This window comes from Cottoperca gobio, unplaced genomic scaffold, assembly GCF_900634415.1.
Source record: "Cottoperca gobio unplaced genomic scaffold, fCotGob3.1 fCotGob3_128arrow_ctg1, whole genome shotgun sequence".
In the NCBI taxonomy this organism is placed as follows: Eukaryota; Metazoa; Chordata; class Actinopteri; order Perciformes; family Bovichtidae; genus Cottoperca; species Cottoperca gobio.
The window spans coordinates 12,501-32,500 of record NW_021166796.1 but is presented as its reverse complement, the minus strand read 5'-3'; the positions used below and the strand labels follow the sequence as shown (position 1 = coordinate 32,500).

General features: G+C 38.1%; 4 protein-coding genes across 9 annotated transcripts in view; 3 read left to right on the top strand and 1 right to left on the bottom strand.

The window, feature by feature from the left end:
* ncaph2 (non-SMC condensin II complex, subunit H2) overlaps window positions 1-4,214 on the top strand; it is an 11,943-nt gene extending 7,729 nt beyond the window's left edge. For all 3 annotated transcript variants that reach the window (XM_029426202.1, XM_029426201.1, XM_029426203.1), the window contains exons 15-20: window positions 97-211; window positions 652-744; window positions 902-951; window positions 2,869-2,970; window positions 3,350-3,499; window positions 3,867-4,214. In XM_029426202.1, the coding sequence (XP_029282062.1) occupies window positions 97-211; window positions 652-744; window positions 902-951; window positions 2,869-2,970; window positions 3,350-3,499; window positions 3,867-4,004 (648 nt within the window). In that variant the 3' untranslated portion in view covers window positions 4,005-4,214. The remainder of the gene's footprint in view (window positions 1-96; window positions 212-651; window positions 745-901; window positions 952-2,868; window positions 2,971-3,349; window positions 3,500-3,866) is intronic.
* A 540-nt stretch (window positions 4,215-4,754) lies between these two features.
* Window positions 4,755-7,914, bottom strand: sco2 (synthesis of cytochrome C oxidase 2). 4 transcript variants are annotated; one of them, XM_029426195.1, is made up of 4 exons: window positions 7,389-7,914; window positions 6,678-6,898; window positions 5,644-5,809; window positions 4,755-5,540 (listed from the first exon to the last, which is right to left on the bottom strand). In XM_029426195.1, exons 3-4 carry the CDS (start codon window positions 5,788-5,790, stop codon window positions 4,872-4,874), a joined length of 816 nt encoding a protein of 271 aa, XP_029282055.1. In that variant the 5' UTR covers window positions 5,791-5,809; window positions 6,678-6,898; window positions 7,389-7,914; the 3' UTR covers window positions 4,755-4,871. The 4 variants fall into 4 exon arrangements, with proteins under 4 accessions (XP_029282055.1, XP_029282053.1, XP_029282056.1 ...); XM_029426193.1 differs by having other exon boundaries at window positions 6,672-6,898; window positions 7,389-7,909; XM_029426196.1 differs by lacking the exon at window positions 6,678-6,898.
* Window positions 7,915-7,955: 41 nt separating this feature from the next.
* Window positions 7,956-13,786, top strand: socs2 (suppressor of cytokine signaling 2). Its single transcript, XM_029426197.1, has 3 exons — window positions 7,956-8,466; window positions 10,519-10,713; window positions 11,350-13,786. Exons 2-3 carry the CDS (start codon window positions 10,587-10,589, stop codon window positions 11,844-11,846), a joined length of 624 nt encoding a protein of 207 aa, XP_029282057.1. The 5' UTR covers window positions 7,956-8,466; window positions 10,519-10,586; the 3' UTR covers window positions 11,847-13,786.
* An 814-nt stretch (window positions 13,787-14,600) lies between these two features.
* cradd (CARD and death domain containing adaptor protein) lies at window positions 14,601-18,632 on the top strand. The gene is made up of 3 exons (XM_029426198.1): window positions 14,601-14,732; window positions 15,174-15,492; window positions 17,302-18,632. The coding sequence occupies exons 2-3, from the start codon at window positions 15,195-15,197 to the stop codon at window positions 17,595-17,597; spliced, it is 594 nt and encodes a 197-aa protein (XP_029282058.1). The 5' UTR covers window positions 14,601-14,732; window positions 15,174-15,194; the 3' UTR covers window positions 17,598-18,632.
* Window positions 18,633-20,000: the final 1,368 nt, after the last annotated feature.

The window sequence follows — 20,000 nt, the reverse complement described above, 5'->3', positions numbered from 1 at the left end:
TTTATTTGTATTTGTTGTTTTTATATTTATTTAAATGAATATATATTTGTTATTTATTAAATGTATTTATCTATTTTTTTTGGTGGCGTCCCTCAGGGCGTGGTGGTCTCTGATGAAGAACTGATGAGGACCTTCCTGCAGCCGGAGGAGGCGGGGCCACAGCAGCAAGGGGAGGAGCCTGTGGACGGAGTCATACCGCCGGACCTGCTGGGTAACACACACACGCTGTGCACGTGCCCCTTGGTCTGTTACCGTCTCGCAATCAGCCTTTAAATCTGTTGGTATTTTATTTTCGAAATTCTATTTATCTCCTGTAATGTGATTTCTTATTTACATGAGTTTGTTTGTTTTGTATCTTCACATGCTTATGGCAGGTTCTTATTTTAGTTTTATTTATACTGTAAGCAAAGACACGTTGTTTTGAACAAAGTTAAATAAAGTTATTGTAGCGCTTTCATGCACTACGCTGCTTTACGCACAATATGTGATTAAAAGCAGCCGACACTTTAACTGCTTTCACTTCCGCTCATATGTACGAGTTTTGATTTCACACTTCAGACGTAAGGAAAGTCTGAAGTGTGTGGCTGAAGGAACAGGAAGTGTGTTTATGATTAAAATACAAATGTCTTTATTATAAAATCATGTTTGAAGGTGGAGACGACGATAACTCGGACAACGAATACGAAGCGTTTCCTGACGACGTCGCAGCTGATTTTGTTGGAGGAGCCGACTTCATATCACCGGGTAAATAAAAAACACTTTGTTAGAGAGTTACAGGTTAAAATACGACTCGTAATTAAGGTAATAATAAAGCTGATAATAAAGCTGATGATAAAGCTAATATTAAGGTAATAATAAAGCTAAAATAAGTTAATATGAAGGCTAACGTTTGTGTGTACAGACGCTCGGAGAGACGAGCTGAGTTATGAAGATCTGGTGAAGCTGCGTGTGGTAAGTTATCAACACTTATTATTTATATTAATAATGAAACTGATCGGATGATGTGTAATTACATTACGTGTATTTATATTACATTACGTGTATTTATATTACATTACGTGTATTTACATTACATTACGTATATTTACATTACATGTATTTACATTATGTATATTTACATTATATTACGTGTATTTACATTACGTGTATTTACATTACATTACGTGTATTTACATTACATTACGTGTATTTACATTACATTACGTATATTTACATTACATGTATTTACATTATGTATATTTACATTATATTACGTGTATTTACATTACGTGTATTTACATTACATTACGTATATTTACTTTACATTACGTATAATTACATTACGTGTATTTACATTACATTACGTGTATTTATATTACGTGTATTTACATTACATTACGTATATTTACATTACGTATATTTACATTACGTGTATTTACATTACATATATTTACATTACGTGTATTTATATTACATTACGTGCATTTACATTACATTACGTGCATTTACATTACATTACGTATATTTACATTACATGTATTTACATTATGTATATTTACATTATATTACGTGTATTTACATTACATTACGTGTATTTACATTACATTACATGTATTTACATTACATTACGTGTATTTACATTACGTATATTTACATTACATGTATTTACATTATGTATATTTACATTACATGTATTTACATTATGTATATTTACATTATATTACGTGTATTTACATTACGTGTATTTACATTACGTGTATTTACATTACATGTATTTACATCATATTACGTGTAATTACATTACGTGTATTTAAATTACATTACGTATATTTACATTATGTATATTTATATTACATTACGTGTATTTACATTACATTACGTATATTTACATTACATTACGTGTATTTACATTACATTACGTATATTTACATTACATGTATTTACATTACATTACGTATATTTACATTACATTACGTATAATTACATTACGTGTATTTACATTACATTACGTGTATTTACATTACATGTATTTACATTACATTACGTATATTTACATTACATGTATTTACATTACATTACGTATATTTACATTACATTACGTATAATTACATTACGTGTATTTATATTACATTACGTGTATTTATATTACATTACGTGTATTTACATTACGTGTATTTACATTACATTACGTATATTTACATTACGTATATTTACATTACGTGTATTTACATTACATATATTTACATTACGTGTATTTATATTACATTACGTGCATTTACATTACATTACGTGCATTTACATTACATTACGTGCATTTACATTACATTACGTGCATTTACATTACATTACATGTATTTATATTACATTACGTGTATTTACATTACATGTATTTATATTACATTACATGTATTTATATTACATTACGTGTATTTATATTACATTACATGTATTTATATTACATTACGTGTATTTACATTACGTGTATTTATATTACATTACGTGTATTTATATTACATTACATGTATTTATATTACATTACGTGTATTTACATTACATTACATGTATTTATATTACATTACATGTATTTATATTACATTACGTGTATTTATATTACATTATATGTATTTATATTACATTACGTGTATTTACATTACATGTATTTATATTATATTACATGTATTTATATTACATTACATGTATTTATATTACATTACATGTATTTATATTACATTACGTGTATTTACATTACGTGTATTTATATTACATTACTGTGTATTTATATTACATTACATGTATTTATATTACATTACGTGTACTGCTGCCTAGTTTTTCATTATTATGGGAAACTTTCCTTTCACTAAATGTGTTTTCATTCTGTGATGCGTTCAGGAGCAGCTGGTGGTGAACTGTCGAGGTTACACTCAGGAGACGGCTTTGTCTCGAAGAGTTAAAGATTGGGAGGACAAGATCCGACCGGTGCTGGTGCAGCAGGTAAAACTAATACAAATTCATTTTTATACCTTTTAAAGTCAATATTAAATCGTTGGATAATTTATTATGACTATGAAATATATCCTAAAATATAAATGAGTCATTGTAGTACAATAAATAAAGAATTTAAAAACGATGTTTTTCAAGGGACTTGTAATTCATAATCCTATTTTAAATCCCCAGAAATAAATAATCTCTTTCGTTTACCATTAATTATATTCACGAGATGATTCTTTTATGGATCCTTTTAATGAATATTGTTGATTTTAAACAAAGTTATTCAGTCAAAACTTTATTAATGTGGTTTTAAAAACAGAAGTTTGTTCATGTGAGAGCGGATCCGACTTTTCAAACTTCCTGCTGTCGACATGTTTCTCAGGAGGACCGTTCGGTGTTTGACATCCACGATTACGGCGACAGGATCGTGGGCGCACTGCACGGCGTCGGGCAGCGCAGAGCATTCTCCTCCATCGTCACCGGTTTGGACAACTTTGAAGCCTGCAAGTACCTGCTGGCCACCCTGCAGCTGGTGAGTGGAGGATGCAGCCATTATTATTATTATTATTATTATTATTATTATAATGATGTCAGTCACTCAGTAATTATTATAATATTATACATTCTAATTATTATATAGTAATCATGATGTCACTCACTCAGGGGGAACCTGACATCATGATTACTATAATAATACATTTCTTTATTTCCCTAACCCTCGTGCATCACGGGGACATCTGAAGCATAATGTTTAAAATTACAACTCATTTCACCTCGTTTGTGTCTGAGACATTTTTAATGTTTCATGTTAATGCATAAATATAATCAGTGTGTATCCAACACACACACACACACACATTAAATGTAAGAACAATGTTGAACTTGACTTCCTGTCTCAGGCGAACGACTACACGGTGGAGGTGCACAGCGCTGTGGGTCTGGAGGAGAGCGTGGACTCGGTGGCGCTGACGCTGCTCAGCACGCACAGAGCGACCGACAGGTTCAAAGCCATGACGGCGTCCACGTTGAACCACTGACACTCCCAATATATTCCTCACAACCGTTTCCTCTTTTCATCCGTCTGTACTTTAACCTGAACGCTTCGGATTCAGAGAATACTGAATCCTCTCTCTCTCTCGCTCTCTGCCTCGCTCTCTGCCTCTCTCTCTCTGCCTCGCTCACTCTCTCTCTCTCTGCCTCGCTCACTCTCTCGCTCACTCTCTCTCTCTCTGCCTCGCTCACTCTCTCTCTCGCTCTCTGCCTCGCTCTCTGCCTCTCTCACTCTCTCTCTCTCTGCCTCGTTCACTCTCTCTCTCGCTCTCTGCCTCGCTCACTGCCTCGCTCTCTGCCTCTCTCTCTCTGCCTCGCTCACTCTCTCTCTGCCTCGCTCACTCTCTCTCTCTCTCTCTGCCTCGCTCTCTCTCTCTCTGCCTCGCTCTCTCTCTCGCTCTCTCGCTCACTCTCTCTCTCTCTCTCTGCCTCGCTCACTCTCTCTCTCTCTCTCTGCCTCGCTCACTCTCTCTCGCTCTCTGCCTCGCTCTCTGCCTCGCTCTCTGCCTCGCTCTCTCTCTCTCGCTCACTCTCTCTGCCTCGCTCTCTCTCTCTCGCTCTCTGCCTCGCTCTCTGCCTCGCTCTCTGCCTCGCTCACTCTCTCTCCCCGTCTCACAGCTCGTCCCTCATGATGAAGGGACAAAGGCGGATTATGTCCGAGTGTTTTGTCTCCAACAGTTCATAATAAAAACTCTCTAAGTTGAGTTTGTTTGTTCAAAATCGAAGAAAGAATCAAATAAATGTCGACATTATTTATTAAATGTGACATTTTATTTCTCCACTGGAGACGAAGGACAAACACGTCTGTGTTTACATTTAGAGTTAATAACATTTCTGACTGAGGCGTTGATGTTCTATAGTTCCAGCGTCTCGTGGTGGAGGATGTGGCTCCTGACGCTCTGCGTGATCTGCTCCTCGCTCTTCATCCTGTTGTAGTAGTCCAGGAACAGCCCGTCCGGACTCACCAGGTAGATGAGGATGCTGTGATCCACGATGTAGTCCCCGTCCTCGTCTTTGGGCCCGGCGCTGGCGTACACCCTGTAGTCCCGCCCCGCGTGTTTCACCTCCTCCGGCGACCCCGTCAGTGCGATCAAACGTGGGTGGAAGTCTTTGACGTAGCGAGCCAGCGCCGGCGCATCGTCCCTCTCCGGGTCCACGGTGATGAAGACGGGCTGCACGGGCGGCAGCGAGGCGTCCCGGTCCAGCGCCGACACCACGGCGCTCAGCTTGTCCAGCTCGTCCGGACAGATGTCGGGGCAGTGCGTGAAGCCGAAGTACAGCAGCAACCAGCCGCCCAAGAAGTCCTTCTTGGTCCTGCGCTGCCCCCGGTGGTCCAGCAGGCTGAAGGAGCCCTGACCCAGCGCCACGCGCCGCAGCTGCTCCACGCGCTGCCGCCGCAGATTCTGCTGCTTCTCCAGGTACACGTAGCGCCACACGGCCAGCACGCCGCCGCCCAACAGCAGCGTCACCGCCAGCCGGGTCCGCAGCTTCAGCTTAGCAGAAGAAACGGACGCGTTTGGACCCTGAGAGAGGAACGGGTTAATATCCGAGACTGATCTAAAACTTAATATATTAAAACTAAATAAATATATAAAATCAAACTAAATATGTCAAAACTTTACTGACCTTTGAGAGGAGACACGTGTGAGTCAGCTGAGGAAGATGAGGAGGAGGAAGAAGTCTGACGGAGCGACTCTGGACGGGAGGAAGATTTCTCAAGAGTCTTCCTCCTCCACGTACTGCATCACCCACAATGCACCTGAACCCCAACATCTTAACCCCACACGTCCTCCTGCCCCACAAACACCACACAATATATTATTTGTTAGTACTGAAGTATGAGCAGTACTACTTATTACTTATACGTATACATAATACTACTTATTATACTGTTTTGGTGGTTTAATCAATAATTCATCATATTTGATATGCGATAAATGTTATTTACAAGGTAAGTGTATATAACTCAAATAAATATAGTGCAGTTAAAAGTAGTAGAGGTATCAAGTAACATAAATATATTTAAGTAAAGTACCTAAAATGTGTACTTAATGCAGTACTACCACCACAGTATTGCAGTACATCTTCCCGCCACCAGCGCCGAGCCGTGACCAGGAAGAGAAACTATTCTGCGCCATCTTGGATTCTACAAGATTTGTATTGTTTCTTATGAAATTCAACTAAACTCGATTGGAATAAAGTGTTTTTGTTACTTTAGACCAGCCTGATGTGGACAAGAATCATCCTGAACGCTTTCTGAGAGGGTCACCCCCCTCAGATAGGTTTATATTTGTATTAGTAATACGATATGCTAAGTTTATCAACATTAAATGTCAGATATTAGTTGTTCACTCGGCTAGCCGAACAGGACCGTGCTACGTAGAATGGCCGTCTTGTATCAGGGCTACTTAATGACAGTTGGCTGTACTGGTTGAAATTATCTCCTGAAAAACGAACTTTAGTTTGTTATTCATAGCAAACAGAAAGCTGTAGGTCAATTATTAGCATAGAAGCTAATGTTTGTATCCCTCAGTCACCTTAACCTGCTGCCGTGAAGATAACATTACATGACGGGACGTTAGCATAACACCGGTTTAGATGTTCGCTGTTCTTTGCGAACAAACGCGTAGTTAACGTTATATATAACATCTTACCTTCACCTGTGTGATCAGGGTACGTGTAACTGTATATTCTCTCTATAAATCCATGACATAAACCATGTAACCCTACAGATCCATGCATGTAACTGTCAGAGTAAACCTGACCCGGATGTGAAACACTTCTTCTCTTTGTTTAATGGCGGGTGGCTCCGAGCATTTGATGGGCAGTACCGCCACCTGCTGTCCGGAGTGTAGACCAGAGTTAAAGGGAGACACTGCAGCTGAATAGGGTCAAACGTATAACTAATACATGAAAATTAAATATGAGATATTCCCCACTTCATTACTCACAATTATATTTTATATTATAAGTTTTGTGAAATGTTATGTGTGCCTGTATTAATATTGTATGTTGACTGTGTCTGCAATGTTTGTATACTAGAAGTTTTTTTCAATAAATAATTTTATATAAATATAATAAATTATATATTTTGTACATATGTCACTGTCAATATAAATCCAAGTGCATATAAAGTAAGTAAATAGACATACATATACATAATAATAATAATAATAATAATAAATCCATTCCCTGTTTGTTTGCACTATTTGTACAGTTTACAACTTTACTTTACTTGACTTGAATATCCACTTTTCATATTTATTTTTATTGTGGTCATTGGTGCTTTTTATAGATATTTATATATATATATTATTAATACACCTATTTTTACAAACGTATTTAATATAATAGTCCTGTGTATTCCTTACCTTTAGTGGTCCAGCTTTGTTGTCCTTATTCCTAACTCTTATGTCACACTGAAACAAACTCAGATAAATAAAAAAAGCATTAAAGATATAATAAAACAAAAGAAGCTCTTTTAAAGAAAGAGAAAATAAGAAAAACTTTATCCCACTTCATGTACACAAATTAATTTCATGCTATGTCTGTTTTTGAGTTACTACATTGAGAGCAGAGCAGAATTCCTTGAAAACTTCGTTATGCCAAATTGCATTTACATTTCTAGAAATTTAAGGTCACATCGCTAGTCAGCTGATGTACACATCTGCTTAAAATAAAAAGTGCTATTTATTTCAGTTTGTTCCTGTCCTCTCTTTAATTCGGCATACAGTAATTTCTGACCCCCATGTGTGAAATCCTTCTCTGCCCTGTGTACCCTCTCTGACCTGCAGCTCCAACATTAAACCTGCTGTTGACGTTTTAAAAACATCCCGCTGTGCACGTGCATTCAATCTGTAACTAAAATAGTTCACCTGAAGTGTGTGTGTGTGTGTGTGTGTGTGTGTGTGTGTGTGTGTGTGTGTGTGTGTGTGTGTCGGTCCACCTTAAATCGCTCGCTCTCTGCCCCACGTGACCGTATTCCTGGAAAGTTCCTGGAAATGCTTCTTTTGTGTTTATGGTGATCTGGTTATTAGACGGCGGTCTGTCCTCAGCGCAGTGACGGGCGGACGGACTCCACGCTCGGGACACACACGGTGCTTTAAAGCGCTCAGAGGAACGGAAGCAAATCGGTGTTTTTGTTTGTATGTTTGTTTGTTTGTTTAACGCCCCCCCCCCCCCCCGGAGCGCTGCTTCTTTCACTGACTGATTGACGGTTGAAGATTATTTGTCGACGTCGGTTCGTCTCCGCACCGACCCGCCATTAGTGCGCCAACAGACAGAGAACAGGACCGAACATACAAACCGACAGCGACTCTTCTGTGGATTTTACACCGTAAATGTGACCGCCATGTCGGACTGTTCGTGGAGGATAAACTGGCATCGCTGGTTCTGAGCCAACGGCTTTTAAGCTAGTTATCAGATAGCTCCCGCCACCGAGCCGCTCAGGTACGTGCGTGTGTGTGTGTGTGTATTTTATAAAAACACTACATTATGTATTTATTACAAAAGTAAGAGACAGGTGAGAAGGTGATGAGAAGCACGAGACACCGTGTAAAAAGCACCTGTGCTGTCGCCTAGCGGGGGACGAAGAAACTGTCACATTGTGCCAAAGTCCATTAATTATTTCATCAATTTAACGTCGGCTCGGTTCCTGACTGGTGTTTCAATCTGCAGGGAAACAAAACCACATTTGTTCTTTTTGTTACAGTCCAGGGTTAATTTATGCAGACAAGAAACAATTCACATAGTAGTATTCAGAATAGATATAGGCAATAAAAGATAAATACATTATCTGGCTACAAATCACCTTAAGCCAAATTCTATTCAAAATGTTGTCAATTTAACGTTACGGCTGGTGTTTAAATCTGCTGGAATATATTTTATTATTACTGCAGACAAGAAGCATTTCAGCTAGTAGAATTTATATTAAATTAGATGTGTAGAAGATAAATACAAATGGAGATGTATATCAGCCAAACTATTACAAATATGAGCAATTTGACAACTGCCATGTAGAAACCTGCTAGAAAATAAGTTTAAAAAAACAATTTACTAACATATCTTGCATAGATAGTTGTTTTCACATGTAACAGGCAGTAGATGGAGTGTAAAACAATAATAAGTGAGGAACAGGGGAAACTGAAGTTACGCCAAATTACATTCAAAATTCTTGCAATTTTACGTTTCCTGGTCGGCTGGTGGATAAATATGTCAGATAATTAAAAGAAACTATTTTAGTTTTGTTCTGAACAGTCCACTCTTAAATTCTGCACACAAGACAATTAACATTTTAAAGTGACATTGTGTGGTTTATTACACATGCAACAGTAACGAGTCTCTTAAATGTGTTTAAGAATGGAGATAACTGCTACGTTGCGCCAAACTCCATTCAAATTTCCAGTAATTTAAGGTGGCCTGGTTTGTCAGCTCGTGTACAAATCTGCTAAAATGAAATACAATTTGTTCTCAGTTTATTACTGTGCACTCTTTGATTCTGCATAGAATCACAAACTAACCATGCAGTACTTTAAGATAGAAAAGGCCTTTTTGTTATATCACAGGGATGTGAAATAACAATATGTACAGTAAGCAGTAATTGTACTTTAGTAACAGTACAATGACGTGTTGTCGTTTTTATGAACGTGTTATTCACCATGACCTAACTGTTAGTAGCTCAATAACTTAAAACTTTTACTGGTTTGAACAAATCTGTATTAAATCTTATTAACCCCTTCAGACCTGAACGTTTTCCACTTTATTACTTTTGTATCTCATATCTCTTTATATTTCCGTCCACTCGTATTGATGTTCTGACTGAGATCATGTGAAATTAGTTGTTTTTATGTCTTAACTTTATTGACATTTTACTGCTGATTATTTTCTCTATTGATCGTTAAAGTGTCAGAAAACAGTAAAAAAAAGTCCAAAGTTACATCTTGAAATGAATGTTAGATATTCAGGTTCAGGGGTAAGCAGAGTTTAAATGTTTTGCTGTTGAGTGAATAACTTTGCAGAAACTCACGAGCCGGTTGATCCTTTTCTGTGAAGTCTGAATATTTCGTCTTAAAATCAAACATTTTGTATGAAAAAAGGTCGGCAGTAAAATCTCTGTTTTCCGTGACAACAATATAATAATGTTGTTAATCTTTAGTTTTATAATAGGACGGCGTATTATTCTGAGAAATCTCTGTTTTTAAATGTTAAATGTTTATTTGAATCCCAGGATTTACTTGTTAATAACTTGAGTATAATTTAATCGGGCACAAAACATTTTCTTCTTCTTTTCTCGTAAATTGACGACTTTAATATTAAATTAAATTTACACAATTAATCTGAGAGAATAATCAAGTTTCTTTTTCTTTAATTTCAGAAAATATAAGAAGTTTTCTCTGAATATTACCGCCGTGATTAAATTATTCGTACCTACTTACGGCCCTAATACTTGGTCGTACTTGTCGGTCTGTTCTAATGTATTTGTTGTATCTGATGTATTTCCAGTCGCTGCGGCAGCCCGGCCCATGTCCTGTCCGTGGGCCTGGATCTAGGCTGAAGGTTGGATCGGCCCGATGACCTGCCAGTCCTCCGAGTCCACAGAAACCATCGAGAGCGACAGACGAGCCGACAACAACTCCAGGGCTGTGGAATCTGACGAGAGCCACATCGCCTCGGCCATGAAGGACCTGAAGAACACAGGTACGCCCTCAGGAGCGTGCACGTCACATGACACCGGATCCAAGAGGGCAGCAGGTCCGGCTCGCCAAACTGCGATCGAACACTTTGTGACCCGCCCAGCCGGAGCAAGCACGCTCAAGTTCGGAGCGTTTTGTGTTCGGCCGCGTCTCCGTTTATTACGGACCGCCTCCATAAATTTCTCACTTTCTGATTCTCGGTGACGTCACGAGAATCTCAACGTCGAGCAAATTTAGTTTGAAGTTGAGACATTTCATCTCGAGCTTTCCTGTTTATTCGGGTCACCTTGCGGGAATTTGTGTCTTTGCAGTGATCGGCTTCTCGTTTAGTCGGAACACATCGCGGCTCGTCGTCGGTTCCGACTAAATGCTGAATTCACTCACAGACTTTGACTTATGGAGTTAATGAATCAGTGAGTTAGAGACCTAATGAGTTAGTGAGTTAATAATGGATCATTGAGATAGTGACTTATGGAGTTAATGAATCAGTGAGTTAGTAAGTTAATGAGTTAATGAATCATTCAGTTAGTGACTTAATGAGTCACTGAGTTAGTGAGTTAATGAATCATTGAATTAGTGACTTATGGAGTTAATGAATCAGTGAGTTAGTAAGTTAATGATATTTGTGCCCCCCCCTCAGGCTGGTACTGGGGCAGTCTGACGGCTAACGAAGCCAAAGAGATCCTGCAGGACGCCTCAGAGGGGACCTTCCTGGTGCGGGACAGCTCTCAGCAGGACTACCTGTTCACCATCTCGGCCATGACGTCGGCGGGTCCCACTAACCTGCGCATCGAGTACAAACACGGGAAGTTCAAGCTGGACTCTGTGGTTCTGGTGAAGCCCAAGCTGAAGCAGTTTGACAGTGTGGTGCACCTGGTGGAGCATTACGTGCAGCTGTCCCGCACCGGCGACAAGGCAGCGGCACCGGCGAACTCTCAGCCCTCCTCCTCCTCCTCCTCGGTAGCGGCGCCCAACGGCACGGTGCAGCTGCTGCTCACCAAGCCGGCGTACACCGCCACGCCGCCGCTGCAGCACCTCTGTCGCATCGCCATCAACAGGACAACGCGGCGAGTCAGAGATCTGCCGCTGCCCAACAGACTGAAGGACTACCTGACGGACTACACCTACAACGTGTAGCTCGTCCCATCATGCACTGCTCCGACAACAATACACTGCAGGAACAAACTGTTACTGCTCGGTGCTGCAGAAGCTGAGCTGAGAACTTCTCCCGTCAGAGACACAGAAACTTCTGATACAAACTTTTCTCCTTCATTATAATCAATAAATCAAACGGTTCTGATCATCTGTTAGTTTACGTGTCTGAATAATAAGGAACCACTTTAATATCCTCAACCTCTGAACAAACCTTCGTCGTGTTAAATCCATTATTTAGTGTTTACAGAGTTCATCGGAGCCCAAAGTCGTCACAATTTATTTCATTATTTGTGTCCAGAAAGATTTTTAATTTATGAAATAAAGGAAATGTGATTATTCTGAGGTTAAAATCCCAAATGTTGAAGAAAGAACATTTGGATAAAAGAAGTTTCTGTATTGGATCAAAATGAATCTATAAAGTAATTAACAAACTTATTGTTCAGAGATGAAACTTCTGATTCGACGTCACGTTCTCTCTGCAGACGCGTCGTCCTTCAGAGCAGGAAACGAGGCCTCTGATTGGCCGACGGACGACCATGAAAAGTGTCCTGATCGATGAGCAGCGGAGAAAACAAACAGACTTCTGCGAGTTGTTTTTCCTCCCGACTCGCGTCACACGTGGACTCTGGCCTCCTCGTTTACAGCCGCAGAGGAAACGTTCCTTCAAAGGTTTTAAGTTTGGAAGCGTTTACAAAAACAATTTGCCCCTTTGATTTATGGAACTAAAATAAATGACTCGATAAATACATTAATATGCTGTTAAATGTACCAAACATAATATTAGAAATAAATGTAGACCTTGATGAAATGATACATAAATGGATATTGTATTTACCTTTTGTATTAATTCCCCTATTTATTTAGTTTCTTATTTAATTTTCTTATTTTAAACATTTCTTTTATTTATAATAATAAATAAATCAAAGTGAAATTAAATAGAAAAGTAGTAATTTGACACATTTTAATTAATTAATGCCTACATTTATTTTTGATGTAATCTTTTGTACATTTAATGCCAATTTTAATTTATTCAAGTTATTTTTTTATCCTTCCACATCGATAGTTTTTATGGGGCAAATACCTTGAATTGACTTTAATTATTTCTGACACCAATAATAATTGAATACAAAGACGACTTTAAACAAGAGTGAATTCTTTATTTAGGATCCGGCTGCATCTTAAAGTTAAAACGATGAACAGCCTTAAAGTGAAGCTGGAAGCAGACGTGATGACTGAACATGTAGAACAGAGTAACTCTGGTTAACTATTAACTTTATTCCATAAAGACTTTAGTTTGGGCAGTTTGTTGCTCAGCGTGCAGCTCTGCGCTCTCATTGCGTTGAAGTGTAACGCTGGAGACCAGCATTCCTTGTTGATGGTTCACTAACTCGTGTGGAACCTGAAGCTTCTTGTAAAGAGACTTAGGGTTAGGGTGATCCATCAAGTAGCAGATGAAACGCGTGACGATGGCGCTCCTGCGACTCGTGGGATCAGTTGTTTCCAGCTTCTTGGCGTCTCTCCAGGTTTTTAGGATCAGTTCAGGTCCGCGATGTGATCATTTACCAGGAGGTCACTCAGGTAAACGGGACTTCGTTGCACACGTTCGTCAGCAGTTTCTGTTAATATCTATTCCTCTTTTTATCTTTTATGTTTGTGTGGAGGGCTAATCATTGTTTCCTCCTCCAGCCACGATTCCACGGAGATAAAGTGCGTGTTCTCGAGACATAAAAACTCTTGAAATGAATAAATCTTTATTACTGGACATAAGAACAACGAGCAGATCTTTGTACATATCGCTCCTGATTCCTAAAGAATATTTATTGATTGTGTCGCACTGTGTTTTCTGGTACAGTTTTTTGTAAAGCCTCTGAAAGCATGCGCTGCAATGATCCATGAGAGAAATAAAGTTTTATATGGTGCTTCATCGTGGTGTTCGTCACTTCTTACAGCTTTATCGTCTCTTCGTGCATTCTGCTGACACTTTACAGAGAAGTCAAAATGTCTAAAAATAAAGAGTAAAGTGGAACTTTCAGTGTTCCAGGCAAAGGAAGATTCATTTCTATTTTTGCATTTTGAGAATAAACTTTACATTTCAAGATTAAAGTGAAACTTTTGAGAATAAATAAAACTAATCCTGAAAGTTCAACTTTATTCTCAAAATGCAAAATAAAACAAAGATTTCTCCTCTTCTTTCCTCCCGGCACGAATACTCTTCTGTATTACACTTTATTGTTCCCCTTCATTAACTAACTAATTAAAGAAAGACAGTAATAGTTTGTTTTACTGCCAGGAGAGTTTGTATTGTTCAGGTATCTGACGGGATAAATAAAGTATTTTACAGGCCACATTAATACCGTAAGTTACACCAAAGCATTTCCAATGAGAGAGAATTCAGATCTCAATTCAGAAAGCGTCGAGTTTAAAGTGTGTTCGTTCCTCTGTCGACACAAACACCAGGGAGACGAAGAAATATGAGCCCTTCTGAAAAAGTCGGGCCTTCTAGTAAACTCGGCTTATATTTGACTTATCAAGTCGAAATGTGTTTTATAATAAAGCAACCTTCACATTAATAAAAGCCTTCTTTTAGCATTAGCTCGTACTGTTTGTAAGCTAACCACGGTAAGAGGGCTGCAGTTAAACAATTAGGCCGAGAGTTCTGTAAATAGTCGTGTTTTATGTATTAAATGTAAGTCAATATGAGTCCCCGAAGATTTAAAAAATGTAGTTGACATGAAGTCGATTGCCCTAACACGCTCCTCAGCTCTACCGTGTGAAGACCACTCAGCCAAACTTCATTGAACAATCTCCCGCTTTAAGGATTGCTCTTTTGTCGTTTACTATACACATTTGATGGAACATAAAATATAGGTCTGTCGGAAATGTAGATCATTCTATTTAATTCGGAATATATACGACCGACCAATTAGCAATTTTAACATACAAAAGCTTTATTTGAGCTTTAGCTCAACACTTTAGAAAAAAAGATCCGGGACAAAACGTTGAGATTTTATTTAAAAAGTGTCGATACCTGGTGTTTTACATGTATGCCGAATGGAAGAGTGGTCAAAAATGATTCACCAAATTAAATCGGTTGAGCAACTACTACAGGCTTGCACTAAATTAGAAGATGTGGAATAATGTAATGTAATGGGAAACTGAGTGGTTAGTAAAACATTGGTTCCGCTGGTGAGGTTTCCAGTCGAACACAATAACATTGAGCACACTGCCCGGGCTCGTATACAAGAAGCTCTAGTTTCGTGATGAATAATATGTTTAGTTTATTTTGAATTTATAAGTGTGATTTCACAGGAGTAGTGCCGGCTCCTCGGAATGGACCCGGTGCACAAAGCTCTGCTGCAGACGCACCGGCTGGAGCTGTCCGGGCAGCTGCTGGTCAGCGACACTATCGTTCCGTTTCTGTACCAGGAGAACATCTTCACGGACGCTCAGGTGGAGGACATCGAGGCTCAGCCGACCAACAGGCAGAAAAGTCTGAAGCTGCTGGAGCTGCTGCCGGGCCGCGGGCCCCGGGCCTTCGACTGCTTCCTGCGGTCTCTGGAGGAGTTCGGCTGGGTCCGAGACAAGCTGCTGCTGGAGCTCCGGACACCGCCCGGAACCGGACCAACAGGTGAGACCAGACCCGGGAAACTCACCTGTTACACCTCCAGGGTCAGAGTAGAATCTAAATCTATTTTTAATCCCACTTTCACATTTGTTCTGTTGTGAAAAAGCAGAATAAAAGGCTGATTTTCTGAGTTATCTCCGGACAGAAGCTGGCAATTACAAAATTAATGAATATTGTAATATGCCATTGAATGCACCAAAAATAATATTTAAAAAAGGTATTAATCAATATTTTTTTTATTTTCTGCTTTTTTTATTTACGTTTTTATAAATTCACCTATTTATTCAGTTCCTTATTTCATCATCCTTTTTATTCATTTAATTTTTATGCATTTAATTCTTTTTTCTTTTTTCCATAAATTCTATAATTAAATAAATGTAACTATTTCCTAAATTTGAAAATAACTAAATACTTAAAAAATAAAAAATAAATAAAAAGAGACAATGCTGCATTAAGACCCGACATCACAATACATACACATTAAATAAAACACATTATTTGAATATAAATAAATAAACGGAGAGCGTGATCTGTCTGAAGATTCAAATAAGAACAAAAAGCTTTGAATAATCCAAAATATTTAACGTATACAAATATAAAACAGAGCGAAAGAAGTTTTGACTTTTGATACCAAAGTCTAAATTCAGAGATTAAAGTCAGGATTTTATGATTTGGTTCAAAGTTTTGAGATAAAATTTGGAATTTGTATCATGTAAAATGTGTGAGGCTGAACCGCTGCAATAAAAGTCCAGACTTTATGAACCCTGTGAGGTTCAAGCTGCTTCTTGTGTCACAGTGACCTGAAGAGAAACACTGATTGCACCACGAGCTGATAGTAGTTCTTTCTTCTTCTGGTGTTTTTATGATGCTGACGTCCAATCAATGAAGATCAGACGTGTCACCCCCACACACACACACACACTGACGATAGATACTGATAATTAAAGTTACCGCATGCCGTATAATAATTACATAATAAATGATAAAGCTTTGTGTTCAGACCTGGAATCTGTTTTTCTTCTGATTGGAATTTGTTTTAAGAATAAAATCAGGATTAATAATAAATCAGTATTAATAATAAATCAGTATTAATAATAAAGTCAGGATTAATAATAAATCAGGATTAATAATAAATCAGTATTAATAATAAATCAGGATTAATAATAAATCAGTATTAATAATAAAATCAGTATTAATAATAAAATCAGGATTAATAATAAATCTATTAATAATAAAGTCAGTATTAATAATAAATCAGTATTAATAATAAAATCAGGATTAATAATAAAGTCAGGATTAATAATAAATCAGTATTAATAATAAATCAGTATTAATAATAAAATCAGGATTAATAATAAATCAGTATTAATAATAAAGTCAGTATTAATAATAAATCAGTATTAATAATAAAATCAGGATTAATAATAAATCAGTATTAATAATAAAATCAGGATTAATAATAAATCAGTATTAATAATAAAATCAGGATTAATAATAAAATCAGGATTAATAATAAACCAGTATTAATAATAAAGTCAGTATTAATAATAAATCAGTATTAATAATAAAATCAGGATTAATAATAAAGTCAGGATTAATAATAAATCAGTATTAATAATAAATCAGGATTAATAATAAATCAGTATTAATAATAAATCAGGATTAATAATAAATCAGGGTTAATAGTAAAATCAGTATTAATAGTAAATCAGAATTAATAATAAATCAGGATTAATAATAAATCAGGATTAATAATAAATCAGTATTTACAGAGGAGATCATTTATTGAAATGTTCCTCGTGTTCTCTGCAGACGTCCGGCCGCTTCCCGACTCGGTCCTTCAGAAGCTTCCTTCGGACCGGGAGTTATCGCGGCTGGCGGCACGGCTCGGCTCTGCGTGGGAGTCGGTGCTGTTGGATCTGGGTCTGTCCGCGGAGGACTTGTTCCGGTGCCGGTCCGATCACCTGCTCTGCGCTCACGGAGCCGCTCTGGCCGCTCTGGTGCAGTGGAGGCGACGTGAGGGCAAGAGCGCCACGGTGCAGAGACTTCTGCACAGCCTGCAGGCCGCCGACGTACATCCCTCCGTCCTGCAGGACGTCCTGCTGTGACACTTCATCAGCTTCACAAGACTTTAACTGGACGGATCCATACGTTTCAAACCTTTACACATGAAAGCCAAGAAGTTTCAGTCTCTTTATGGCCTTTCAAAATAAAAGTCCTGCAGCTCTGTGGAAACGGCACAATCACGACTGGAGGTAGAGAGAACTCAGAAATATGTTTTGTGCAGTAAAACACAAATAAAAGAAAAAACAAGTTTAATTTATTTTATCATTTAATTTACAACATTTTTTATAAAATTGAATCTTGAAATGTTTAAATAAAATGTTTTTACAGGATCAGGTTCAAGCTTTGTTTAAATGACATGTAGATTAAAGTGATTTTGATAAATAATTTCCCTGATGGAAGTGTTTGTCACTTTCACCAAGTTTCAAAATAAAAGTCTGAGTTTTTAAAACCAGAATCTCGAGATAAAAGTTTAGTTGTGAGATATTTCTGTAAAACATCACAGACTGTTTCTTTAAACGCTCCTGAAAACATGAATAAATAAATGTGGATCTGACTTTTATTTTATAACTAAACCTGCTGTTATTAAAGAGTTTTATTCAAATCACGTTTAAGTTCAAGACATTTATACAACTTCACTTTACATTTCCTTCTGATCAAACTTCAGACTTCACTGGAGCTCTTACACTTTTTCCTGGAAGTCGAGCAATTACTTTTTTATCAGAAACACACACACACACACACACACACACACCCCTCTCTGTTCTGTATTAATTCCTCAACAGCTTTCTGTTGGTTTTCAGGGTTTTAAGGTGGACTGAAGAGATAAGAACTAAACTGTTTTTATGTTTCTGTTTAAAAATCATGAAATTAGAAGTTTAAGTCTTATTTTCTTTGAACTGTTTTTAAAGTGTTTCACTTTTCAACCCTTAAAGATCCGAAAATAAAAGTCATGAATCTGAGATTAAAGCAACATTTTAGCGCCTCATGCATTCGTTATAATTTCATTACTTACACAAACTAACGAGGTGACGACTTCGTGAACACAGGAAAACACTTTCTCTTATGATCCAGTTTCACCGAAGTTAGTGCTCAAAGATTTACGCACAAGTTTTCTTCTCAGTGTAGCGTCATGACGTCTGTTATAATACAATACAAGTTACTTCATGTTGCCTTAAAAATGAAAGTATTTTCTTTGTGTTAGTGCTCAGAGGAACCCGATGTTTTGTGTTTGAAGACGCAGAAACAGAAGTCGTGACGACGGCAGCAGCAGCTCATGAGGATTCTTAGAACGCTGTGAACACTGAGCTTTATATCCTCGCAGGAAGCTGCCAACGTGGGAAGTCTGCTGATCTGGCAGCTGCCGCAGCCGTCGCCACGCCGAGTCTTTTAGTCTGTTTTGTTTGTTGTTTACGTTTTGAAGCCTAAAGTTTAGTTTCTTGGTTTTTATCTAAAAGCTTTTTTTAGTTACGCAGAAAATGACCTCTTTGGTTTTTCTGGCCGTTGACAGCTCAGGTTTCTTTTGCTGTCGCCATCTTGGCTTTTGACATGTGCAAACTTAATTTTTGTTTAACTGATTGACTGTTTTCTTGGCTGCCACCATCTTTGTTTTTGTCAGTAGCATCCGTTTTTTTCTGGTTTTTGCCATCTCTGGGGTTTTCAGCCGTCGCCATCTTGTTTTTTGTTTTATTTAAAACCCATCGACAGTTTCTAAGAAGTGGACGTAGTCACCCGTTGGAGTTTGGCCTTCTGGCCGTTGCCATCTTGGTTTTTGGCTTTGAAGCTGAGAAAGGAGCTGTGTCTCAATTCAGGGGCTGCAGCCTTCGGAGGACGCGGCCTTCGTGGTCTTTAGAGGCCGGATCCTCCGTAGACCGCGAAAGCTACCGGGCGGTCTACGAAACGAGACGGTCCGGTCTACGGGGGACTTCCTGGTACCTCACCAGCTGTTCACGCCGCTACCTTTTGCCGCTCCCGTCACCTAGCAACTCTCAGAAGTTATCAAGCGTAGTTGACAGTTTACTTTAACATTTGTTCCAGAGAACAGAACCAGAGATAATACTTTGCTTTATAATAATCATTCAGTCATTTTCTTTGTTCGATCATTCATTGATAGGTAGTTTTATAAATTAATAAATCAAATGTACAAAATAAATCATTCTTGAACCTTGAAATCAATTAAGTTGTCATTACTTTTCATTTATAGTTCATGTAAATTAAACGCACAATATATTCATCATTATATATATTATTTATTTCAATTAATTTACATTTAATTTGTCAACAAGTTTCTCCAGCAGAGAGAAGAGTCTCTCCATCCTCTCCCTGCTCTCCTCCTCTCCCTGCTCTCCTCCTCTCCCTGCTCTCCATCCTCTCCCTGCTCTCCACCCTCTCCCTGCTCTCCTCCTCTCCCTGCTCTCCATCCTCTCCCTGCTCTCCAACTCTCCCTG

Bases quoted from the DNA above. Each gene is read 5' to 3' on its own strand.
- sco2 (XM_029426195.1), bottom strand. From the start codon at position 5,790: ATGTTGGGGTTCAGGTGCATTGTGGGTGATGCAGTACGTGGAGGAGGA. The intron at 5,541-5,643 runs GTCAGTAAAGTT...TTCCTCTCTCAG, and splicing joins ACACGTGTCTCCTCTCAAAG to GGTCCAAACGCGTCCGTTTC.
- socs2 (XM_029426197.1), top strand. From the start codon at position 10,587: ATGACCTGCCAGTCCTCCGAGTCCACAGAAACCATCGAGAGCGACAGA. The intron at 10,714-11,349 runs GTACGCCCTCAG...CCCCCCCCTCAG, and splicing joins GAAGGACCTGAAGAACACAG to GCTGGTACTGGGGCAGTCTG.
- cradd (XM_029426198.1), top strand. From the start codon at position 15,195: ATGGACCCGGTGCACAAAGCTCTGCTGCAGACGCACCGGCTGGAGCTG. The intron at 15,493-17,301 runs GTGAGACCAGAC...TGTTCTCTGCAG, and splicing joins GCCCGGAACCGGACCAACAG to ACGTCCGGCCGCTTCCCGAC.